This window comes from Aphelocoma coerulescens, chromosome 2, assembly GCF_041296385.1.
Source record: "Aphelocoma coerulescens isolate FSJ_1873_10779 chromosome 2, UR_Acoe_1.0, whole genome shotgun sequence".
Taxonomy (NCBI): Eukaryota; Metazoa; Chordata; class Aves; order Passeriformes; family Corvidae; genus Aphelocoma; species Aphelocoma coerulescens.
In genome coordinates, this window is record NC_091015.1 from 69,047,361 (window position 1) to 69,074,686 (window position 27,326).

At 37.5% G+C, this 27,326-nt stretch overlaps 1 protein-coding gene across 4 annotated transcripts in view; it reads right to left on the bottom strand.

The window, feature by feature from the left end:
* Positions 1-19,609: 19,609 nt before the first annotated feature.
* RAMP3 (receptor activity modifying protein 3) overlaps positions 19,610-27,326 on the bottom strand; it is a 48,906-nt gene continuing 41,189 nt past the window's right edge. For 2 of the 4 annotated variants that reach the window (XM_069007907.1, XM_069007910.1), the window contains one exon: positions 19,620-23,728. In XM_069007907.1, the coding sequence (XP_068864008.1) occupies positions 23,473-23,728 (256 nt within the window). In that variant the 3' untranslated portion in view covers positions 19,620-23,472. Of the gene's footprint in view, positions 23,729-27,326 lie in introns of all 4 variants that reach the window. The other 2 variants (XM_069007911.1, XM_069007909.1) reach the window with 2 other exon arrangements.

A 27,326-nucleotide genomic window follows, 5' to 3' on the forward strand; every position in this document is an offset into this window, starting at 1 on the left:
TATTTTACTCAATTCTAACACTTCCTAGATAACTCCTGCTCATAGAAAATTATAGAAATTCTGACCTTTATTAAATTTTGCCTTGAACAACATACAGAGATGTGACCCAGGAGTAAGATATTAATGAGAAGTCTTCTTTCTAGAGGTAATTTCTAGAAAGTAACAAAGGAGTCAAGCAACTAAGAAAATTCTCAGACATACAACATACCTAACTTAGAGGTAGGTAAAGGTATAATGTGACCACACTACACCTGAAATAGTTTCATATGGTATTGTATACCAACACAAATTTCTTAAATGATATTTGTTTTCTTTTTCTGAATAACCCTTCCTTCTTACATTGTTGATGATTTCCCTTTTTTATAGCTCCATAAACAAAGGCTGAAAGAAAGGTAAATAAAATTGACCAATTAATTTCATTCCAGATTTTTCCTAAAAAAATCTAATTTGGGGGTATCTATACCATTTGCACATACCTATGAATTTAAGTGAAGGCTTACAGTTGAAATGATAAGTAGAATCAAAGAATCAGTGCATCACCATGGTTGGAAGCTACCTTTGGATACTCCCTGGTCCAAACTTCTAGGTCAAACTTGATCAGCTGGAGCAGGTTACTGAGGACCAAGTACATAAACAGATTGTTTGATAACTTAACGGTTTAGCTGTAGTTACTTGAAAGTCTTAGTTGACAACAGACCAGAATTTACAGCTAAAAAGCTGATCTTTTCTAGAAAGTAAAATCCTGAAATTAAAACATGGATACTGATAATGGGAAATTTTTTTACTTTTAATAGTCACCACAGTTCTTAAATGAATGTTCACGAAGTACTAACTGGAAAGCACAAAGTAAATAGTCAAGATTCCTTACATTTTAAAATGGGTTTCCATATTAAAATCAGCTTTTAATGTGGCTATGATTTTGTTTTACCAAACACATGAGGCAAGTGTCAAGCTGCAAACAGGAGAGAATCTGTATTTATTTTCATATCCAGATTATTATACTCACACCCATATATTTGCTGACAACTAAATTAACGGGTAATTCTCACCACAGAATCTATAGGTTAAATTAATCTTTTAATACACAAGGTATTGCCCTTCTTTAATTGGATCACATTTATGCACATTTTCAATGTCAAAAACCAGAGATTGTGTTGTATTTTGCAGCAGGTATACCCAGGTTATGGCAATAGCAGGAGTGCTGTACTTGTGCACAGAGCTGCCTATAAGCACTCTCCATGTACCATTGAAAGAGCAAGCATTACTTACAGCAGCTGTTCAATACAGCCATGGAGGAGCAGGAAGACTGTTTCTAATTTTAAAGACTGGAAATTTGGAGCTATAAACAATAAATGCAACAAATCTGGCCAACTCCTTGATTAGGAGAGGCTATGTAATTTAGACAGAATATACACTTGGATCAGTTGCTACATAGAGGATTCATGCTAATCCAATTTAATTTCTGTACTAATCTTAAGTAATAACAGCCATCTAAGATGAGAATATACTGACAATCTTCTCTTCAGTGAACGATGTATGTAGATTCTACATAATAAGGTCTTAAAATAGCCTTGTTTTGAATGCGTTATATGTTTTGATACAGGAAGCTGACTTCATATACTGCTAAAAGAAGGCTAATCTGATTTGCACCACAGCACAAAAACTATATCAGGTTGGAGCCACTACAGACTCTAATGATACCCTGGAACATCCACATTTACTGTAAAATCTGTTTTCACCTACAGCAGAATAATTTTATGCTGTCACAGTTCTACTGGAAAAAGGAAAAAATGTAAAAAGGACTGCAAGTGCAGCCATATGAGATCATGCTACTTAGGAAGAAACAGGATGGAAACCTCTAGAGATGTAGCTGGAAGTGTTTGTACTATAAGACATTGAATTGAATCTTTTCTCATACAGCCTGCTCTTCACCTTACTCAGAATAGGTCAGCTTGTTCTGAGGGTCTGGGCCAAATTATCAAAATGCAATTCAGTCTTTTGCATACTCTTCTTTGCTGATCACCTCCTATAAATAAACTCAATAAAAAGGGTTACCTCTTGCCTACAATTAGTATTTTCTTTCACTAGTTCTCCAATTCACAATTCAGCTCCTGTTTTGCAAGGAGATTCATTGTGTATTTGAAGAAAAAGAGAGACACATTTGTGTCTGGCACTGCTTTGCTTCCAGCAATAAAAACAATAACTATAGGTCTCTGTTATGCATTACAACAGGAGTGTAGTCATTACGTCATTTCATTATTCCATATCCACTGATGCCTGATTAAGAATGATTTTACCCAGTCTATGATTCCAACATCAATTTAGTTCATAAGAATTTGTTCCTGTTTGCATGTTTTTTTAAACAGAACAACAGCATGGCAGATGCTTATCTTTGCAACATTGGTTCAAGAGAACAAGGATCTTAGAGGTAATGCACATCTATCTAACTTGGTTATACTGCAGGGAGCAACAAAAAAGAAGGTAGTTGTTTGAGTCTGATGAAGGAGATAATATACTGAAATAATGGTTCTTTTGTTTCCTTACTTCCCTGCTAATTCAATTAGAATGTAAACTTCCCCTAGTAGTAAACTAGCATAGGATCCAGTGCCAACAGCAAGTCTGGCTTTTTGAAGACACCACGTTATCAGACATACAGAAGAATTGAGTATTTCAAACAAGAATTCAATCAAATGGGATGTTGCTATCCTTATCTGTAGAACTAAAGCTAAGATACTTTAAGGATTCAATTTTGCTGGAGGTTTAATCCTTTTGGAATTAGTTTTCATACTGAGATAGGGACCTTATTTCTTTTTGAACTTTGTGCTATAATAAAACACCTAAGTTTGTTACTCACCTAGGAAGTATTGATTTTCTTCTCTTTTTGACAAGTTTCCTTACAACCACAAAGCTGTCCTTTCCATTTTAATAAAACCCATTGGAAATGTTATTGTGGCAACGCTGTTGTACCACTACGCATAAGAATTTTCCTGTGCTATTGTTCTGAACCTCTGGGATTAATAGGTCAGCTACAAACATTTGTTGTTCAACCCCCACATTCCTTAAAGTGGCTAAATAACTATAGGATGCTGTCTGCTCATGTGCTGGAGTTAAGTGCATTCAGAAAGTCTGGAAGGGTGAGAATGGATGAATGTATGAGCATGTCTCCTTTTGGGACCAAAACTAAACAACTCAAGTTGACTCAAGTTCAGAGGGATCAGAGATCACCACTTTGTATCTACATAACCAGAACAACATCTTTATCATGCAGTAAACATAAAGTATTTTCATACAATCAAGTTCTTCAGTACTTGAAAAACACTTTTGTCCTTTAGATAAGGGAAATCTAAAGCAGAAACTGTCCTATTCAGGATCATACATTCATTGTGAGACATTTGTATAATCTTCCTGCAACCTACTGAGCCAATTCTAACTTCATTAACATTGTAAGCTTCTATAAATTGCAATATTTTCCCTTTCTTCTTCACGATATTTTTCCATTGCTTTTACATTGTTGCCATAGGGTCTTATATTCCATAATGTGATGCCATGTACTGCATTCTTTATTACCTCTATAATCCAATGGGTTTGATTTTGATTTCTGTAGTTGCTTTTGACTTGGGCTGCTCTTCTAATATGGCAATGTTCTTTGTCTGTGTATTAACTATGATATTGTCATCACTTACACCTATACACTTGCAATGAAACCAAACATTCCCCATTCCTCATAGGCTGCTGAATCCTTTGCCTAGAAAATTTTATTCTAAAGTAGAGAACCAGCAATTTATGGTAACGGTACATATGTCTGTGTCCTCTTCATCAGTTCTGACTTAATATCTACCTCTGTAATACTCTCAGGGAATCACAAAGGTCGTCTGTTCTGAAGACTGGCCTGCCTACAGTTTAGATTGTGGTGTGGTAATACAGTGAGAAAGCTAGAGCAAAAAGACATTATTCTAGAACACCTAAGTATCACTCAACCAAAAAACTCCATGATTTTTATTGACTGATACAGTCAGACAAATTTAATCCTGCAATTGCTCAAAGTTACTAATGCTTTACATCTTTTTTCCCAACTTTAACCTGTAAAATGCTGTGTTTTAATAGATGCCAAGTAGTAGAATGTTTTTCTAAAGTCAGATGAAATTGAGATAACTCATTAGTTCACAGAAATGACCTTTAAGACAGATCTTATCCTAAAATTATGATTCCCGCATTCAGCCTTTGACAGTGAATTTAAAAAATGAAATCTTTTCCTGTTTCTGGAAAATCAGGATGTGATTCATAAACAAAAGTGCAACATTTCCACTCCCCATGTGATAGCTAAGAACTGTACTTGGGCTTTTCAGTTTCACATAAAATGAACAGAACCCAAAGCCAAACATCGTGCTTGGATCTATATACTCAGCACACCACTGAAAACCTTTCCAGAACATAATGCTGTTCCTTGCAGACTCTATGACAAAATTAAAGCTGATCTATACAGCAGTTTTGCTATTCCCATGCAGCAGTCTGAGTACAGGATTTAAAGCTTATTTTACAGCTACTTCTGCCCAACTACGAACTGTAAAAATAAAACAGCTCTTCTGTAGCATTTTCTAAAAGAGAACGGGTTCCAAAGCAAAGATAATGTAAACTCCCTGAGAACAGTGAAATGTAGTCAAATTACATTTGGATCCAGCTTTTCCATTCCAAATCCCATAGGAAATTTTAGTTTGCAGATGGAAACTAAATGTCTCAATGAGATGTGATCTAAGTGGTCCAGTGAGAGATTTTTATGAAAAGAGCAACTAAAAAAAATAACAAAGATATTATTGATTTTCTCTTAATTCCTGTTTCTCTCTCACACTCATTCAAAGCCTTACTTTAATTCATAAAGCAACCATTACTTTCCAGGGATGTTTTAATTTCTATTTTACAAAAGAAGTGCAGTATTTTTTCATTAACGTGATATCCTCAGGACATACCAAATAATATGTTTCATTTAATGAATGAAAATCCATATGTGGAATGAATCTTTTTAAAGATTGCTCTAATGCTGTCTTCACAGATTCAGAGAAATCGTCTTCCATTGTTGGAGAAGTCACTGCGCACACCCTGTCATAGTAGTCAGTCAAGTAATGTGCTAGAATCCCAATCAGGTTGTCAAGCACTTGCATTAAAAATACGTCAGGATTATCGTAAGTGAAAGACCTTAGATCCCTGCAAAGGTCTGCTTTATTCAAAGTCTTTTAAATGTTTTTGCTCATGCATACCCAAACTTACTTTGGTTTGGTACCACCAGTGATAAGAGTGGCAACAACAGCTTCACTTTCCTTCACTGTTCTCTTCAACTTTATAATTTCTTAAACCAGAAGCTCACCTTCAATAAGCAATTGTTGTATTATATCTCCAAAGTTTCCAAACAAGGACTCTTCTCTGCTAAATCAACATTTCAACAAATGTATGTATCACTGCCCCATCTTTGTTCATCACTTAGCTTCTCGATTATTGCAGCAACTTCTTGCAAACTAACTATGCACAGGAGAGTTACTGGTTTACTTACTTTGGGGGCCATAGAGCAAGTACATGTTTTTCCATGCAATTACTCACAGTTATAATTCAAGCAGCATCCTAGGTATGCAACAAAGATACATTCATGAGCTTTCCAAGGAAAAAAAAAAAATAGATCAGGCAGATACAGACAAAGAATTCATCTCAGAAACTATGTTAGACCTGTCACATCCTTATTACAAAAAGTCTATTGCCTTGCTTTGATGCAAGAGGAAGTGAGCACCTGGAAGACTATAATACGGAGTAACCCATCTGTAAATAACATACTATATTCACAGTCCCCTACCCAGGATTTATCTGATGCAGGAAAAAGTCACAGTTCGAATCAAGCCAAATAGATTTTTCCGAAGTCCAAAAAAATTTTGGATTATGTGTCTGCCATGATGGAGAATCTTCATACTTCACAGGAAAAGGCCTTCAACCCAAAACTCTGCCTCCCAGGGAAGACAAAATTCCATTCTGCTGCAGACTGCAAACTGTGAATATCAGGATCCTGCACCACCCACAAGTATAAAATGCCAAAGGACGGATTTCTCAACAGGCAACTAAAATGCTGTAAAGAACTGCAACAAGAACAAACCTATAAAAATCTTCAGCATGCAACAGAAGGGGGCATATTGTAGCCTAAAAACTAATACAAAACCAGGATGTATGCCCTGTAAGATCTACATTTTTAATTTTTGACACAAGTCACTAATATTTTTTCCCCGTACAGTTTGCAACATAAATGTGGATGTTAGCAGTTCTGTGCACAGCAACAAAAAATATCCATTGAGTTGTCCATCCAAGTCATTGTAACTGTTGTTATCCATACACAACACTTATCATTAATTATCTGGCACTATTAACTTAAGTTGTCATATCTTTACTGATTCCCAGAAGATTACACTGGTGAAGTAAGACATATCACAGGGTTCTTCCTCATATATGGCAAAGAAGAAAATGCTTTGTTAAAACCACGTAAATATTACTTTTTTTCTTTTAATAATGTAGTCCTCTTGGTGAACAGTCCAAGGGAATTTTTATGTTCTTTACATACTGAATCCATACAGCCAACTAGTAAAATACAGCTGTCCTCACCTCAGTAGACATGCCTACAAAATCACAGTGTGCTCTTTGGGCAAGCAAAGCAGAAGCCAAATGAGTGTTTCAGTTATTAGAAACATAAAGTCAGCAAGAGTCAATTGTCTTAAGTTTATTTGCAAAATTAAAAACTAATTCACAAGAGGAAGCTGAATTAGAACATAAAGAATGTGTCTGTATCCAAGAGGGAATGAAAGCATTGGAAGTAGTAGAACAGGGTAAAAATTTGCAGAGTTGAAAAATTAATTGGAATATGCCATGAACACCCAAGGGAAGATGGTCCTGGGGACAGGGCACCAGAGCTAAGTACAGAGGGCTTGATTCCACCATTAGCCTTAAAGGACCCCAGTTTTAGGAAGTACTGAGTGTCCAGACTCTGAGAAGTTGGCCAGTTGAAGGTAATAGGAAATCACAGACCACATCAGTTGATTCTGGAAGCTCCCTCCTTGGTTATGGGAACAAAATATACCCAAGATACAGTTCTGAATTTATTAAAATATAATCCCTTCCCTAGCTCTGCTCCATGTACCTCTTTCCCGAAAGATATATTAATATATTTCCAAAGAGGTCCTGAGAGAGGCAAGAACATCAACAGCAGTACTTGCAAAGCAAATAATTCACTGAGCTATCCAATCCAACCCTCTACACTCAAATGTTTTTATTTTAACTCCTGCCAGGTTTGCATCTTTTACATTCAGGGAAAGTATGTTTCTCCACATAACTACTCTGTGAAGAGTGAACATTATTTACTATATAACTTCTATATTCAGAAAATAAAAAGAAAAAAAAAACACAAAAACCCTAATTCATCACCACAAATCTTTATTTCAGAGTCGCTCAGTCAAATCAGTGGATTTACTGCGGAATAAAATTGGCATATTGTGATGATGAATCAAACTCTTACAATAATTTCAGGTTATTTGTGGCCAGTGAAATAGCAATACTTACAAAATCACTGTAGCAATCATCTTTTAATCTTGGTTTCCCTATAATTTGCAGCATGATTTAGAAGAAAAATCACAAGGAAATTTAGGCAGGTATTAATCTAATGGGAAATGAGGACCGTGTAGATTATGTTATGTAAGCAAGCCTGTGACCAGGCAACAAAGAAACAATCCTCACAATTCATGACAAAAAAAAAAAATCAGTTGCCTTACTGAGAAGTATTATTTTAATATTATTTAAGTATTTTAATATTATTTAATATATTTTGAATAAAAATATCAAAAGGAAAGTCAATACCTGATCCACAGTCACACAGGGTTTGCATTCTTCTGAAGTCACGTTACCTTTGTAAATATTGTTTCACATATGTGAGTATCAGCATAAATATCCTGGGGAATTTGGGAGTCTGTTTAAACCAACGCAGTCCAGGAACATAAATACAAAATCATCAAACCACTTGATTCACAATGCAAGAAGTATTTTTAATTGAAAAAACAAGTTTAAGCCAGAAGAGACATAGAAACATAGAATCACAGAATGGTTTGGGTTGGAAGGGATTACCAAAGATCATCTAGTCCCATTCCCCTGCCAGGTGAAGGGGGATTTCATACATCCAATTGCTCAAAGTCCCATCCAACTAGACACTGAAAACTTCCAATGATGGAGCATGCACAATTTCTCTGGGCAACCTGTTCCAAGGTCCCACCGCCCTCACCACAAAAAAATCTCTTCCTTATATCCAGGCTAAACCCACTTGCCTTACATATAATTTCAAGTCTTCTCAAAGACTGAAACACATTTTGCTGGCAGAGAACAAAGCTATTGCTTAATGCAGAAATACTTCAGATTTACAGATCTAAGTGAGCAGTAACTACTGGTCACCAGAGCCATCCCATCCCCATTCCAGGATTGCTGGCACTTCACATACACTGCAAACATGTAAAATGTTTCTTGAAATTAGTTGACTTTTAACCTGCTTGTTCTGTAAGAATAAGCATTCAATGCCTTGCAAAGCAGAATTACACTAAAATACCTCAGACAGCTACTTCACAGCCAGGCCAGGCTTGGATGTGTCTAGACTTTTTTTTATTTTTTTTATTTTAACTGTCACTAGTTTTCTTTTGGAAAAGCAGGGGAATGTTTGAGGCTGTATTTGCTAAGAACTCTTTCCCCCTTCTTTAATCCTTCTTTTCACCCTCACAGAAATCTGCTGTGGCCAATGCGCAAAAGCAGCTCCTTTAAGGGAAAATTTCGCTTTGGTTGTAGGTACAATTTTCTCTAGACTAAATGACAGCTTACTATTTTCTCCTCCGAATTCATACTCAGGAAAGTTAGCTCTTCTCCTTTTAAAATGTCTTCTCAATCTCCAGCAGTCAACATATTTATTTGACTAGGTAAAAAACCCCAAATACATAGTGGATTAAAGAGACCAAATGAAAGTTGAAAGTTATACATTAATTACAAGAAGCATTCACACAATTCTTTGCTTCTATGTCAAAGTCACTCTCCACATTATACATTATTTTATTTAGATTTCAAGGCAGAAACGTACATGCTCTCCAAAATTACCATTTGGTAATTACCATACTCCTGTATGGTTTGGTAACATTAATATTCTTGATTTCCATACAGTAAGTCATTTTGGTTTTTGCTGCTGCTATCTATCTCAACAACTTCCTGGGGCAATAAGTTCCACAGTTTAACCATATTTTGTGTGAAGAAGTTCACGGGATTAGAATTTTGTACCTATTAAATCTGCTTAATATTTCCAGAGTCTATGTTATGCACCAGAGAAAATGTAGTTAATAAAAAAACTAATCTGAAAACCCAAGACACAAAATGCATCTACTGCATTTTGTACAAAATCTATGATGTATTCTTTGGCACCACTCTGTCATCAGTGGTTTAAAAAAACTTGGGCAGAAACATGAATGGAGATTTTTTCTACCAACAACATGAATATACTTCCTTCTAACTGAAAATAACTTTGTTTTGAACAAAATAAAGCAAATTATGACCAATTACTGCCAAATCTACTGTGTGCTTTTGTTTCCATTCGGCTAAGCTCCCTGATCTATGACATTGTCATAATAAAGAATAATTCCCAAATACTATCACTGTGCAATTCTCATCTTTTGATCACCAATAAATATTCCCCAGAAAAATGAAAATTTTTTCAGTGTCATTGGACTGTGCAACTCCAGTACTATTACTTATGTATTTGGTAAGTGGCAAATTTCTTACTTCTGCAGACTTTTATTTTAAAATAATTATCATAGGCACACAAATAATTAATTTATTATTTTAGGGCTTTTTGGTGCAAATTTCTGTCCCCTTAGAGCTATGTTTCATTAATGGATTATCTTGGTTCATCTCAAAATTCTCCAGTATTTGTAACTGTGGGTTTGTTGCATACACACTCACACACACGTATACAGCACACCAGGACTCTACTACTCTACTTTCTGACCACGGTTTCCAGCTAAATAATAGTAGTTCATGCTCTGCAGTAGCCATACCAGTTTATATGCATGATGTGAAAGCAGGCAAGCATAATCAGTGTTCCGTGGCCACTTTTCTTTTTTTTCCCTTATGTAAGAAATAATTTTGGAAGAGTATATAGCCAGGGATATAACCAGTTTTCTTCAAAGACTATCGAAGAGTATTTGTGTGCCTCTAATAACATACGTACAGGTGCAGGACTCCCACTGTGCAGACCTGTAAAGTCAATCGAAAGTGGTAGGCTCCTCTATTCTAAATATTTGCCATGGGTTTATAACCTGGGTGCCACCCCTAATGTCCTTGATATTGACTGTATTGGCAGAGATCCAAAACATGGTATCTTACTGAGAAAAGATCAAATCACTCCCCTGAGCTCATTAGTTATATTATACACCTTAAAGCAAAGTAGATTTGAGGCACTACAGTGAATAAAGGGTCAAACATATCAACCAGGCCAACATTCCATCCCAGTCCATATGGACAAACTGGTGCGTGGGAAACCTGGGGAGTGCCTGGTTTGCACTCAAACATCAGTGGTAGAGACTGAGGACATTCACATGAAGTGTTAGTGGAGTCACTTATGTATGGTATGGTCAGAGTGAACTTGCTTGGGATTCTTCTTGTTTTTTGGAACTCCCCCCAAAATACAAGCCAGTTGAAATAAAAATTACCTAACTTTCTTCTGAATTACATTATAAGCCAGCTGCAGTTAAAGTGACCCTGTGCCATCATGTAGGTTTTTTGTGAACTGCATTGTCCTTGTCAAATGCTTGACTCCTTGTCAATCTAATCCCAGTCTCAAAGGAGGACTGTAAATAGAGAGCAGTTACTGCACACTTCTGATCCACTGCAGCAGCCAGTTTCTTAAGAGAGAAACACATAACCCAAAGCTATAAATATTTTTATTTTCCTTCTTTCTCAGGCACTTTTTTCACCCCAGAGAGTGGAAATAAAACTGAGGAAGCTGATCATATTACCCTGGGAGAGATGAAATGATTGCTCTGATATGAACAGTCTTTGGTGGGATCCTAAGGAACAGTATGCATTGGTGACATTAGCAGTAGTCATTAACTTTTGGTCTTGATTAGCGGTCCCAGGAAATGTGTGGCTTGCAGTATGCTTAATAGTTACTGCTGCTGGTCTAATATATGGTTTACCACTACAAGCAATCTTCCATTTTGGAAGGCGTGTGGGTGTCTCAGATACATCATGTTTAGTGGGAGAATTTAACAGGAATTTGTACTCAGTTTTCAAGAAAAGGAGAAATGTTTGACACAGATTTCTATGATTTCAGGTGTATTTTCTGTTACTATCTGTAAAGCTGTAAGACAAGATATTGTAAGGGACACTATAGTTTCAGCCCTTTTTCTTTCTATGACTTTAAATCTCATGTATTTCTTCCTTCAAAAACAAAACTTTTTAACAGGCTAGTGTCCACATAATGACCACTAGCACACACACTAATAATTTCCACAATGACTGATGACTGATGAGAGAAGAATGTATCTGGTTTGAAAGTTCTTCTGCAGCTGGAAGCATTCCCTTGTGTTTTAATTCCTGTTGGTCACCAAAAAAGGCAAAATTTCCTCACAATATTTGGGGCTGCATTTGTGATGGTGCTCAAAAGACCAAGTTTGGGTTACTAATGTTGAATCAAAAATTCAACATTGGTCAAAGGCAAACTTTATTTTGGCATTGCTCTCTCTCTTCCATCAGTTTCAGAGCTGGATCCAAATTTTGCTCTATACATGTCAGAGTTCTGGCATGATCCAGCCAAAGGCAGAGCAGCAGATCAACTCAACTGATTTCACTAGTGCATAAGTAGATTCTGAAGTCATTTAAGAACAAGTCAGGAAAGAATCATGGAAATGTACAAGCTTACAAGCAACTGAATCCAAAAACAAACTAAAAGTTTGAGCAAAAATAAACAGCTTCCCAGATCAGGGATTATATGCCACCCTAGGAGTACTGACTGGTGTATTGCATTATAATCGATTGCATTTCAATGCATGTTTGCTTTCCGGCTTCTATTCAATTAAAACACTCCCAGGTTAATCAGGCAATTTAACTTTACTGCTCTTATTACCATTAACTTACAAACATTGAGTGACATTTGCCCTGGAGACTGCTCTTATGTTTCATACTGCTAATGCATTCCTTCACTCAGATTTGTAGGGGTATATTTAATGGAATGGAATGGGACAGAAGTGTCTCACTGTTGCTGGTAATCACAGGCTTTTGAGAACAATGTCATGTCTTTTCGAGGCATGAAAGCATGTGTAATAAGTTAATCAGTGTTTCCCTGGTGTCCAGGTCTCAGGGAGCAAGGGCAAAGCAGTGGGCCCTCATCCCTGTGGCAAATAACCAGGTGTCGTGGCAGGGACCTACCAGGCTGCAGGGACCTACCAGGCTACAGGGACAGGCCTGGGATGTGACCTGGCTGGCAAGATATGGTGGCAGGAAAGACCTTCTAGAGAAAACTTTACTCTTAATGTCATACTTGGTTTTCATCAAGGATGTATTTTCTCTCGGCTGGATATCAGTGAAAGGTGGTACTTCCCAGAAGTCATACTTTAAAAAATGAATTGGAAACCCTACTGCGTGAATTACAAGTGATTAACCATCTATCCTAAGGACCAGGTTCATTCTCCATAAATAAAGTGCATTGCAGAAGTGCAAAATAGAGCCAACTTTTGTTGGTTGCTCATTACACTGTATGTCTGGCCATTTTCAAATTCCACCAGACAGTTAGGCATCAATTCCTTTGTCTGTATCCTTGAGCACTAAAATACTGCTTCGTAAGAGACACCCTGAACTGTATTTTTTTTTCATTTCAAGGCTTTTACTTTGGATAGTACTTTACAGAAGGGTAAATGGTGCGTTCCATTTATAACAAATATTTGGAAGAACAACAGCCACATTTTTCCCTCCCACTATGTATCCCCAGGAGCAAGAATAGCATATATTCAACAAAGAGAATGGTGCTCTATTTTTGTCTGTGAGCTGGGTGGTCCAGTTGGTTACTGCACTGGCCTTTCTTCTCTGAACATTTTGATTTTAATAATAGCTTTGGGCACAACAGAACATAACAAATTCATCCACTTGTCCTGACTTGTATTACAAAACCTCTGTACAATATACAGTGTTCTTTAATATACTAGGGAAGTTTAGAAACCAAGGGAAAACATCAGTCTATAACTTTTGCATAAATTAATTTTACAAATATAATAAAAATTTAAATGAATACATACATTGATTATATGATTTTTGACACCACACTTGTTACAGGTGCTGTAAAATGTCTGTCAAATTTTACATCAGATGGAAACTGCCATTTTTTTCTCAAGAAAACATGTCTGTTACTTTTTAATTCTTATATACATCCTTCTAACCTAACTAGAAGTCAAGATAAAGGGGAATAGGTAATATTTTCCATCTGCTAACGTTTATAAATACCAGCAACATTTCAAAGGAACCTTAAATGCTGCTTGGTGTATTTCTGAAGGGCAAAAGTTTTTAAGACTCTGTAGACTGCACTGAGAATGAAAGAAAATTAAGAAACGCAGTGGGGGAGATAATGTTTGACCAACATTTGTTTAAAGCCATTGAGCTAAAATGAAGGTTAACTTCTTTAAAGGAGACTGTTAAGACAGGCACATGCTGTGGTCCAAAAGCAAAGTTCTTGTTCTTTGAATTCTCCAGACTGCAGCACATCCTTGTCACTGGACTCAAAGGCATTTGAGCCAAACAGAAAGGATGCACTGCTCTACTTCTTACCACACCTCTCCCTGAAACTTCTCATCATGGCAACTGGAGTGATATTAATTGCACAAAAAAGGACACCTCCAGACACTCTCCAGACAAAGAGCTGACCATTTTTGTTGCTCCTCTGAGAGCAAGGAAGTACAACTCTGATTTCTTACCAAAAAGTACATTTGCAGAAAATCAGCATTTTCATAACACTCTATAAATACCATACAATTAGAGAATGAAAAACACAGTTTGGACCTATACAATTAACCCACCTCTTACCAAGTGAAATCAAAACTTACACATTTGCAAACCTAAAGTGAGGCATCCAAGTTAAAAGTAACTTGATTTTTAAGTACAGAGAAACTGCAATTCTTAACCAACCTCTGTTTCAACAGCTGATAATGTTGTACCCCAGACAAAAAAATGCATCATCTTTCAATTCTACTACTTGTAGCGGGTTCAGTTCATAACCAGGCGGAAACACCAATTGAGTGTAGTGGTTCGGTTCAAAATATCCATTACTTACTTTGCTTCTGTGAGATAAAAATTAGAAGAAAGCATAGCAGGCACAAAAATTAAAAGAATACAAAGAAGTTTATTAACAGACCTAAAAGAAAGGGAAAAAAATCAGACTAAACCTTCAGAACACTTTCCTCCCCCCACCTTTCTCGCTTCCCCCACTGACAACATAAAAAGACAATCCTTGAGATTTTCAGTCAGTTTACCACCTCTATAATAACGATTTTCAGTTCACTTAGGGAGAGGAGTCTCTCTTGCTCATGCTATGGAGACATCTCCACAAAGAAGTTCTACTATGGCTTCAATGTCACCGCGAGACAGCCGCCCAGGTTGGTTCTCTGCTCACATGTGAGAGTCCGATCCCTCGACTTACAGCTTTCCCCACAACTGATTTCAAGGGTCCAATCTTTAGCTAATGGGGTACCATTTTAAGGTTGAGCTGTTCAGAAACAAAGGTTCTCTTCACCTATCTCTGGGAGCATCTTCATCTCTAGGAATAGAGGCCCTCCTCCTCCCCTGGGAGCAAGGGTCCTCATCAAATTACAGCTACTGTCATTTGCTTATTTCAGCACAGGTACTTTTGCTCACAATTACAGTTTGAATGCTCCAACCCCTCATGCTTTCATGAAATTACAATGGGTACTCTGATATATCATAGTCCATCACCACCATAGCTATACAACAGAATTTCAGCTTCTAAGCTTGAAGCATCTCCTCTTTCTCCTCCCTCAGGGTTTCAGCTCTTCCTGCTTCACTGACTTTGGCATCTTTACGGCGTTTTCTTCACGTACCTTCACCTTCCCTCTTCCTCTGACTTGGGAAAGGATTGATGTCTGCAGGCTTCATCTGTTCTGGAGGAAACCTGCAGCACTAAAAAAGGGTTAATCTCACCTGGGCTTTGCAGGTGGAGTTCGCTTATTGCTTTCGGTCACACGATCTTTGCTGGGCAGCGGGCAGCGGCCTCAGATGAGTTTCGGCCACACCAGGGGCTGCCTGCACAGAGCAGGGCTGTGGGGGGGCCGCGGGTGGAACCACAGCCGGCCCGGCCCGGCCCCACTGGGCCATCTGCAGGCCCCCGCCGCTACCTGTCTGAAAGCCAGAAGACGAGAGAGCTTTCCCGGGCTCTGTTCGTTCTTAAATGTGGATCACAGAGGCGTGTCAAGCTTCTTAAGTGGCTTTAAAAGTTGCCAATATTCAAACTAGCCAGTTGATTGGTTCTGTTAGGTCATAGAGGAAGCTGTAAGCACCTCTTTGCAAGAGAATCACTTCTGTGGCTGATGAAGCCTTCTTTACTAAAAAACCAAACTATGCTAAACCATGACACTACTCTAGATTTCACTTCAAGTCAATAGACATTCTGTGGTTAAAATGGCAATACAATAGATAACATTAGACTCTGACCAGTGATATTTGCAAAAAAAAAAAAAAAAAAAAAAAAAAAAAAAAAAAGAAAAAAAGAAAAACTGATGAGCAATGTGGGTTTTTAAATACAGAATTGACTGCATTATGATCTCTGGAATACACATTGCTTAATTTGCACTGTTTTCTACTTGATTAGCTGTGTTTGTTCTCTTGAATTTAACACTTCTTAAAACTTCTGGAATCCAGGACAATTAATCATAGCAATCTACAGCAGGGCAAAAACATTTGACACACTCAAATCAAACATTGTTTACATCTGGGAAACATCAGCAGCTGACGCAGGTCTAGGTCTTTGTTTTCCCAAGTATTCATCTAACTGTATCCCTGCTCTTCACTTGGGTTTGAGTTTTGTTTTCTAATAAAAGCCTCAACTGGCATCATAAACTATCGTATTTGATCCTTTATGTAAGCAAATACAAAAATATTGATTTTTCCTTAGCAAACCCTCCTGTTTCATTAGTACACTTTTGCGGTATTTGAAGTATTTGTGACCTATCGACAGTCCTTGATTTCTGTTTCTAAACTGTTACCCTAGAGTATACATTGACAGTACGGCATATTACACAAAACATCATATCCTTCAGTCTTATAATCTACCAAAGTATTCAGCCATAGTCAGAAACATTTTTCTTCACTTTTTGCAGCTAAATAAAAATAAGTTCATAATTATTTCAGATTAGATACAGCATGCAGATGGAGAGGATCCAGTGATCAATCACCACATCTGAAGTACTGAAATTGTTCTTAATGGTTTGACTTTCATTGATCTTCCTGCTCTTTGCAGGAAAAGAAACTGCATATGGTAGATTTATCAGAGTATTTTTTGTTAAGTATTAAGGCTTTAGTTATTAGAAAGGACTGCCAGTTCTGCTACTCTGCTCAAGAAAGTACTCCTAAAACATGTTATTTTTGCTAGCAAAACCAAACTGTTGAAAGACAGAAAAAAACAGATAGTCTGCAGATATTCTGCCAACGTGATTGTCAAATACTGGTGTTTATCCATATGTTTTAAAAAGTAGTTTTAATGTCCAGATTAATTCTTAAAAAGGGTAAAAATTACTGGCAGAGCTGTTCACTTTAAAATAAACTGGGACAAATTAGGCAGTCCAAGAGAACTGGGATTCACTCCCTGCTGACAGGAAAATTCATTGCAACCACCTCATAAACGTTATACTCTAAGCAAATATCTGTCCTTAGAGACTCAAACTCGTGGGAATGCACTTATTCAAAATCCCAGCACAGGGATCCCAGTACACAGGTCTCTATGATTCTGATCCTATAAAGTTTCTATAAACTTTGACCTCAATTACGAATAGTGGTCCTTAAAAATTATTTCCTCTGTCAAAATACAGAAAACTCGAGTCTTCCCAAGTGAGGCTTTTCAGTCTGCAGAGTAACTCCAGATAGTCCCACACAGCACTCTACTACAGTGCCCCACTAGGACTAAGATTTCCTTTATAATCGGACTCAGCTATTCCTTCAGGTCTGCTGGCTCAGACTCTGACCCTGACACAACTGTGTCCAATATTTTCATCTAAAATAAAACAGAAATCAAGACACCAGTTGTCTGTGTTAATATCTTCATGCCTTTGAAAAAGCATCCATGCTGACCTTAAAGAAAATAATGTACTTTTATACAAAGTCAAAATTGCAAAATAAACCAAAGCAATAATAATAATAATAATAAAAAGTTAAATAAATTAGTAAAATTCTTAATACTTCATAAAATAATTTGGCATTTTTATTTTTTTCCTTACCCTTATCTTTTCATTCAGGTTAAAATTCATGCAAAGGGCAGAGATCACCTTAAAAATCAATGTGTAACTTTGCATGCATTATTTTATCTAGAAGTGAATATTTAGTTTAATTAGATTTCTACAGCTCACTCAAATCCAAGTCTCATTGCAGTCATTTGAAATAAGAATGATTGAATGTGCTATTGCTTTCAAATTTAGCTCCTATCCAAGTTCCCAACAAAACAATCTGTTTGTTCAATTCTCATAAAATACATATCTTTGCTTTTACAACAATTGATCAATATTATCTGTCAAAATATGAATGTTTGGTGTTACAGGAGTCTGATCGGACACAAGCATGCTCTAAGACTGATATCAGTTGGTCTCCCCAGGTGTCTTGGTCCTAAAGAAGCTGGGCTCTGTGCTCTTGCTAAGGGCTGAACCATGCTGAAATGTGCCTCCAATGGCTTCTCATGCACATAAACCAGTGGGGTTTCCTCTTCGCAGTGACAGGCACCCACATAACTTTCTCTGTTTTATATAGAATGTGTATATGTATCAAATGTTGAGCAGATATACTACTCACACATAGTCATGGAGTCTCCATAATGTATACAACAACTATTAGATGGAAAATAGCAGCACATCCCCTTGCAGTTACATAACAGTCCTGCTGAAGAGTAGGGAGAAATAAGGTACGTATTTACACATACAATTTGGTTTTCTCTAGTTGTTTTCGAATTACAAGCTAAAGTTGTTTTTATGAGGTGAGCAATTAAATGTATCATAATTTCCTAGGATATTAAGTGATTTCTGCCAGTGGAATTATCTGTGTTCCCACTCACTTTCTCTGTACCTATGCAGTTCCCTGGTGCGCTCTCCAAGAATAGTTCAGTTACTTTCCAAGTCACTGAAGATATTTCACTTTTAAGCAGCTATGTGCTAAAAAGCTTCTACTGTAATCATTCTGAATCTTTAATAGTATTGAAACTGTCAGGCAAAAATTGCATTCTCCTGCTGTTCTGAGCAGCAGGAGAATGAAGATGACAAAAGACCCATGTTAATGTTAATCATAGAGGAGAAATACAACGGCATTTTTCAGAAACATAGGGCTCTGCTTTAACAGGCATAGGCTCCGTATTTCCCCCTTCTAGTCCATTAATTTTTAAAAAATATTAACTGCAAATAAAAAAAGTAACAACAAAGAAAAACTATTAGCCAAATGGACTGAATCAGGAAAATTCTCCCTCCCTGTATTTCCCATTGGTTTTCTATTTGCTGTCGTTTTGAATCATTAGATTGTTTTAAGTATGTTCCACAACTCAGTATTCTTCAAGTAACTTGTGATCATTCACTTTCTTATCCTCCTAGCATCCTTCCAAGATTATTCCCTACTCAGACAGGGCACTGAAGAACAGAGGTCTAAGGTGCTTGGGAGCATGATTAACATCCTCTATAGTTTAGATGCCTACATTGTAGCTGACGCTACAGTGAAACTGTCACTAGGATCCATTTGATGGTTCTTTGAGAGCATTTCTGACCATTAATCTCACCAAAACCAAGGGTTTCCCTTAGAATGTGATGAAAATGCAGTACGAGACCCTATTTACATGCAGATACCTACACCCTAGATACAAAAACTTAAAAATAAGAAAATATCCCACCCTGAAGGATTTAGACAGAACTCCGTTATATCTGAATGGCAAATCTTAAGGAGTAATTCCAGCTATGCTGCTGCCAGCCATGCAGGTTCCAATAAAACCCCCAGTAATATGCCTGGTAGTCTTGTCTGTATACACACACTCCCACAAAACTCTACAAAGGCACATCTTTTACAAACTCATTTCAAGCTGTCTCCATTCCAGCAGTCAGGCCATCACACCAGCGATGGCTTCTGCATAAGGCAAAAAAGGCACATCCCTCAAAGCCAAGTACAGCACCACGTTGATGTATCTCCAGACACTTCTGAGCAGAGTTAGCTCTCACAGCCAACTCTAAGCAGGGCGGTACCTCTATACCGCCTGTGACCACCTGGCTCTGCCTCCACTGAGTGTTTTGGCACAGTTGGTGTTGACAGATTACGCCCATTGTGCACCCTTACTATTTGTCTCTTTTCAAAACATTCTGCTGAGACTTTAGCCAAAGACAAGGTAGTAGCCTCAATGCTCCTCAGATTTCCTACTGTGCAGAAAATTTGCTTTTCTTATCAAATTCACAGAGCTATTTGAGGGTCTCAGCTTCTTATTTCGAAGTTCTGTTAGAGTAGCAGAAACACAGACTCTTTAACTAAAATTCAATAGCTTTTTCTATTTCCACTTCTGAGTATTAAGACAACACTGCATGCTTGTAGGTATTTATGTCAAAGCACATACAGAGCTCCATTCTTCTTGTATTCAAAAGCAACGACAGCCTAATTGCTAAGACAAGGACTAATTGTCCTTATCCTTCCAACCCACTCATGAGTTAAAAAAATACAATGTTTTCTGGTTTTCCTATGGAACTCAGACGCTGCAAATACAGGTCAGGACTTTCATTCTCTGAAATACCCTCATGCTTTTGACAATCGAGGCTTAAGCAAAATAATGTCCAGCACCACAGTATTACATTTTGCTGCCTCTCAAAACTCATACCTTCAGTTTCCAAAAGATCCCACATATTGGAGCAGGTAGACACCTGCTGCCAGGATCCACACATGACATTTAGACAAGGAAGAGACACCACCTACACCAGTCAAAAAAGGGGCACACCTGTGTAGCGTTCCCGTACATTCATCTGGATGCCCCATCCGTGTAGAAGGGCATTTACACCATACACATTCATTTAATTGTGGGGATGCCAGAAATGAAAGAGGCTATTAATTCCCCCCACATGAACATTGGACAGAGGCAGAGAGCATGCAGGATTTCCTCACCATTCCTTACCAATACTCCGAAGGATATTTGCTACTAACCTGCTTATGGTGAGGTCATACTCTTGGAAAAAAGTACTGAATTTTTTGTGTTCTTGACCATCTTTGTCCTTGGCGTGAAGCAACTCTGTTCCTCCTTTGGCCTCCTGCTATTTTTCTTGAAAGAGATGACAGCTGCCTCTGCCTTTGTCTTGGCCCTGCTACTCATCATCTTCTTCTGTTAACTCTTTGCTGAAGCTCTTATACCCCATGGAAATACACACTTCCCCAGTTGTTACTGAATGCAAAAAATCCCACAACTCACAGCAGTCAGCAATGTCGGGTAGCTGTCACTTCTCTTTTGGTCTAAACATTGCTGGGATGAACCACTCTTCAGTTCTAGGAAGGATTTTGAACAAGTTATTTTCTTTCTTTTTGAATATCTTTATTCCTGAGACTCTGTTGTGACATCAAATTAATTTGCAATTAATAAATGAGCCAGATTCTTGGTACCAGATGTGATTTTCTTGCCGACAGAAACACCCTTTGCGGGGAGAGGTAGCAAGGTCCATACAGCAGAAAATAATCACTAACTCACATTAACACATAGTACAACCTATGTCAAAAGAGTCAACAATTATCATTCTGGGTCCCTATTAATGTACACAACTGTTAAGAACTGACTACTGCAGCTGCTTTTTTTCCTAAAAACACTATGAATGTTTCTCAGATTTTAACCACTGAGACTACATCAGATAACCAGTGTTGCTTCCCATGCATGGTTTCAACTTCCCTGCCCTTCTTCAGCTATATAAATATTAATGGAAGATTACACCTGGATGAAGAAGACACACAACAATGATTAAATTTTCACCTCCAAAGCATGGACTAGTGACAGAATCCTCTACCCCTACTCCACAGCACATGAAGTAAAATCTACTGATTCTATTTCTTTGGATCTCACATTTTTAAAGACTCTTTGAACTAGAGATTTTAAACATGGCATTCTTTTAAAGACCACAGTACACATCTGGCGGTATGAAGTCACCAAGCTTTCTTCTTCACTTAGTATCCAGGCCAATCTTGTTTTATAAATTAAGCTTATGAATTATGATGACTGGTATCTCTCAGGTGACCTGTTCACCAGGTGAACACAGTTTCAAACAAGTTAGAAATGGTCCAGAATTTGCCCCAAAAATGGCAATTAGGTTGAAATGAATGTGGTTTTATAAAAGTCAAAATTTTTGCTATGTGGTTTCCAAACCAAAGTTTTGAAACTTGCCTTGAAGCTTGCTGCACTTTAGGTAAAATGAGGATTAAAATGAAACTCCATGCAGAATATAAGATTATTTGGTTTTGGCCACACAAAATCCTTAACCAAACAGTATTTTGGATAAAATGAATGGGTTGGGCTTTTTAATTGAACACTAGTTTTGGTGGTCCAAAGCATTTTAATACAGAAAACAACAGTTTAATAGAAAACTAAACTGAAATCCTTAGTACATTATTTCACTCTTCTTTTTTACAAAGAGCAATTTCTGCTAGCATCCAGAAATTGAGAAAGAGTCTTTGGAAAAACACACAGGAAACTCTTTTGAAATTGAATCATTCCAAAATTAGGGTAATGAAAAAACAAGTTGGTGCCTTCAACCCTTGTGAAAGGATGTGAAAACAAACCAGTACAGCTTATAGGGGTTATTTATTTATCTATATACAATGTATGTAGATAAATAATCTAGTAAATTGAGCACTTGTAATTTGATTCAAGCACAGAAATGCTTCTCATACTCACAGACCTAAGTCTCAAACATGGAGCCAGAATCTTAATGGAGAAAAAGGAACTATAAAATATATAAAACACAATTACTCGGACATTCAACTGTATTTTATTTGTGTGCATAAGGTATGGAAAAATGAAGAGTCACTTTTAACAGATACTGCACACTTGTCATACAACAGTGCTGGACTGAAATGCATTTTGTGAAAGGAAGGTTTGCAACGCAGACAAGTTCTTTTGTTTTGAGCATATGATCTTTATTTCAACTATTACATAACTTTAAGATTTCTGAATTGAGTTTTTTCTCTTTCCTCCTACTTCTATTCTAAGTCTTGATGTTCATACTTTAGTTCCCACACTCTTCACAGGACAAGGAATTTATGTACATTACTCTGAAAGGCACCTCAATCAACATGACACCTTTATATTTATTTGTAAGATACCACTTGCACAAATTGAAGTGAGAGTGAGGAGTATACAGTGAACACAAGTCGTCAAGAATAATAATTATAAAAGAGGAAAAATAAAGAGTCTGGCATATGATAGTTTCTTCATTACTCCTTAGTATATTTATAATCAACCAATTTCCTTTCACATTTTCCAGCTCTGTAAAATAAGACCTGTACATCCTCCCAGAGTTCGTTTGTAAAACATACAATTTCAAGTAGCCATGCTTAAAAGAGTTTTATAAACTATTTTATAATGTGGCATGATAATTTCCCTGTGCAGATAGTCACTGGACACATAAACTGTTTCTTTGCCAGAACAATACTTCCCGTTTTTGATAATGATGAATTTGACTAGCTTCTAGGAAAAGCTGCCACCTGGTTACATCCAAGATCAGTTCCTTTGCCAGTGATCTCTCCCAAGTCACAGGGTTCACAGATGAAAACCTCGAGTGTCCTGCACAAGACCTGAAGAGATATCAGTTCCCCCACATACAGCTTTGCATAATTTTACCAGCCAGCTTTACCCATAGGAAGGTAACTTTACCCCTTTTGCAGACAAGGGGTCCATTTGCCTGGGAACTCTCCGGTTTCTGGGAGCTGCCTGTGAATTCCATGTTGATGAGGCTTGATGGAAGTGGAGTTTTCCACCAGCAACACTCATGGTCAAGACAGAAGCAGTGACTTGCAGCAGCAGCAGCAGGCAGCTCTTTGTCCACAGGAGCACCTCAGTATCTCACTGGTTCCATTTCAGCAGATCTGAAATCGTTATGCCAAGTTCCTCTCTTCATCCTCCTTTCCTAGTGTTTAGGGAAGAAAGAAATGAAGAAAAAGAAAGCCCAGAGGAAGAACTTACACCAGGATATCACTTCTCTTGCTGCACCACACTACCAGTGTTATCATGGCACATGTCAACATGACTGGGATCAAGATCAATGTTATGAGAATTTCATCTGGTGGATCTTCCCAGTGAACCTGCTCTGAAGTACAGTTTGAAAAGAATTGTTTATGAATTCCAGTGATAAAGCCTTCTGCAAGGGGGTTTGGCCAAAAGCAACTTGCATTGTTGGCTTCACGTTCTGTGCACTGAGTAAAGTTGTCATAATACCTGCAAGAAGAAAATTAGGCAAGTTTAAATAGAATGTATATGCATATTCCACTTAAAGAAATCTATGGAGTGCACCACACGAAATCTCTGAGTGTGTCTATCATGTAGATACTCTGCTGAAGGACCTCTAATGGAAGCTGTGGCTATTCACTGCACAGTTAGACAGAAGAAGAACTGACTCCATGTACTAATGCAACTGAGGGACTTCATGTGAAATTCTGAGATCCCATATGGACACTGGTCAAACCCTTGTCTTTTGGGTGCTGTTAATACAGCCAGGATCTCCTAATGCCACTTAAGTACAAACAGAACTCCCTCATTAGAGACATCTACAGACTCTTTAAAAAACATGCACATAAATGTGCCAAGAATAGGATATTCTGAACAAAATATGGGTAATTTATGCCTCAATTGCCACTGGACATGATGTTGTGGCAACAATTATGATGTGACACTAGGACTGAACCACAATATGCAGTACTGTGTAAAAATTTTGGTTCTGTTGCACTCTCATGCAGTAAGAAAATAATGGGAAAATAAACACAAAGAAAATCAGCTTTTGACAGAAGTCCTCTTCTTTCCAACTCCAGCAAATGCCCAGCAGGGAATAAATGAATAATTTCTAATTACGTGTTTGCTTTCGCAAGGCTGGGAACTCCTTGTAATACCTAGCACTTTATTTCAATGCTGCATGTGCTAAAATTTACCTGTCCAGGAATAACCTGTATTTATGAGAATCGGCTACCCCTCAGGAAAAAAAAAAAAAGGAAACAATAAGCCTAAATGAGTAATCATATGGATTTTGTGGTGTTATTACAAGCCAAAGAAATTCAGGAAGTGAATGGATATGGGCAAGGAGATCGGAAATTAGGAAGACAAAGAGTGTCTCGTCAGTGCATGAATAAGGCAAGAAATAAGGAAGCTGAATTATTTTCTGTTGCATTTCTTTTAGTCCTGCGTGACTCAATAAACTCCCTTCAAAGGGGAATTAAAAATAAAAAGGAGAGAGCAAGAATCCACATGACACCTCCAGGGACAGCATCCTGTATTATTTTTATAGCATCTGAAGACCCTACTCTCCCTTACAGTCCATATACATATGGTAACTCCTGATGAATTACTCGTTCTGACATTAAGTCCTACAGGGGACTAATGTTGACTCAATCCTTTGCTGTAAAGTAGAGGAGAAGAGACATTCAGTGTTTGGGCAAGAATGAAGTCTTCTGTCTACTGTGTGTCTGTAAGGGGAAATGTCTGCCTGCTCATGCTACAAGCACACAGGTTGGAAACAAAGCCTGCTGAGCATCTAAATTCTCAGGGCTGCGTTCACAGAAGAAGAAAAAGCCTCACAGAAAGGCCCTTCTGCAAGTTCCTTGCAGTTCTCATTCTCAAGGAGTTTGAGCCAATACTGCTTCATTCATAAGCAAATACACTGGACAATCTAACAAAGCCAAACTCTGGCATGAAGATGCATATATGCATAATGTATGTATATTTTAAGCAGAAAGGAAGCTTTTGTGACATCAGCAGCCACAGGAAAACAACAGGAAATAGCTAAAAATAAAATACAAATATCAGCTGTTTGCTATTTTAGAAGTGTCATTCTTATGTGTGACCTGGTGGCATCCATTCTTTATGTCCTTGAACTAAATTAGAAGCTGGAGATGTCTAGCTGAATGTGGGAGATACAGTCCCAGACGACCTGAAGAACAACACATCTAAAGGAAAGGCTACAAGGTTCAGCAGTCTACAATGCAGAGATGGAGGAGCATCCAGCTGCCCAGACAAGTCAGTGCTCCACCTGGCACAGACACCAGGCCAGACTCCAAAATGCTGGACTCTGTTCCAGCCTGCTCTGGGCCATGGTCTCATGGGCACCCTTGTGCCATCAATGACTGCTGTTACAGCCACCTCAATAAGAAAACCAACAATAAATCCAGGTGATTTCAGCATAAAAGTATCCTAAGCTCAAAGATTTGATGATAATTTTTTTTCCTCTGTGTTTAAAATCCTATAGAAAATTCAGTGTTCAAAGAAGAATTCTATAGATTTTTTTTTTGCTTAAATGTTAGCTGGTGTAAACAAAAGTATTTCCTACTGATTTTTTATTGCAAATGTAACGTAGCTAGAAAAACCTGGTTAAGTGTTGCCAAAAGGCCAGATAAAAATAACTTGGGAGATACATTGTATTCGAAATACTGAATCCCTAAGAGCCAAAGTAGCATAAAAATGTTATCGTAATAGTTGGAATTCCTTACAATTTTTCCTTAAAAGCTTCTCTCACCAAAAAAAAAAAAAAAAAGGAAAAAAAAAGCTACCCACACTACAACTCTTAGTTCACGCAATTGTGAGAACATAGATAAAGGAAAATCTCAGCTGTTGGTGAATTGCATGTCTGCCAGTAAAGCTGAAATCACTTAAATATTTATGTAGTTGAGTAATTTAGAGTTTATGCACTGGAACAGAAAATTCATATTAAAAAAAAAGATCCTCTGAGTGGCACTGTGGAACAGCTGCCTCAGAAGGGAGGAAATGCATCCTCATTACTACAGCATGGATGTTTTTGTAGTTGACCAACTGGTTTGCAAGTTGTTGGCCTTTTTTAAGAGGGAGATGGGGTTAATAGATATTTAATTCCAGTTCAGTTCTCCTATGCTTAGATCTTTTATGCCTTAGGTAACTCTCTTTATTCAAATGATAAAGGCTGGAATAGAAAACTTTTTCATTCTGTGTAATAAAATGGCTACCACAAAGATGCCCTGGCCTCTTACTGGAGATACTTCAAAAGAAGTGCATTAAAGTTACACAACTTGCAAAAATGAAGAACAAGAAATTATAGTTTCTACTTATTCCCAGAACAAATAACTGGAGAGCACATTGGAGCTCAAGCTTCTTCACCTCTCAGATTATAAGAGGGTGTGGGAACATTCTTATTCTTTGTGCTGAGTCACAATTTCATCTCTTTTGGGCTAGCTACAAGGGACCTAGGTAGTACTCAGGAAAGGGATATTCACTGGGAGCCAGGTCACAAGCTTTGTGACAAATGGGCCAAAAAAATTAATACGAGTTTCAACTCAACTAAGTAGTTCAATACAAAAAACCCCAAATCTAAGCATAGTCTGAGCAGCAAAATTCATGTAAAGATGTGCTTTACCCTGATATGCTCAGGACAACTGTAGTTTCTATTGAGGAACCAACTCCTTGGTCATACTGCACATTATTGAAAATACTTTTAGAGAACATGAAAATAATTCCTTTCAGAGCAATCTGAAAGGAATTATTATAACTCATTTGTCATGAAAGACAATTTTCAATATTCTAGAATAATACCTCATTTTCAGAGTACACACACTTTTTCTCCTGTACTTCATGTTTCCATTAAACCAGGTAATAACAACTGTGTAGTTGGGTTTTTTTGTTGAAACTGTGGAAAATTTTATTTTGTGTCTTACCCATGAGAAAACATATTTTTATGTATTACCTATAACTAAGAACCTGGACAGTAGACAGGTATTATGAGGAATGGTAGGGGACACATTTGCCTTACTGGGACAGTGTTTCATGGAGAGTCCACTCAAACTATTTAAATAGACAGCTG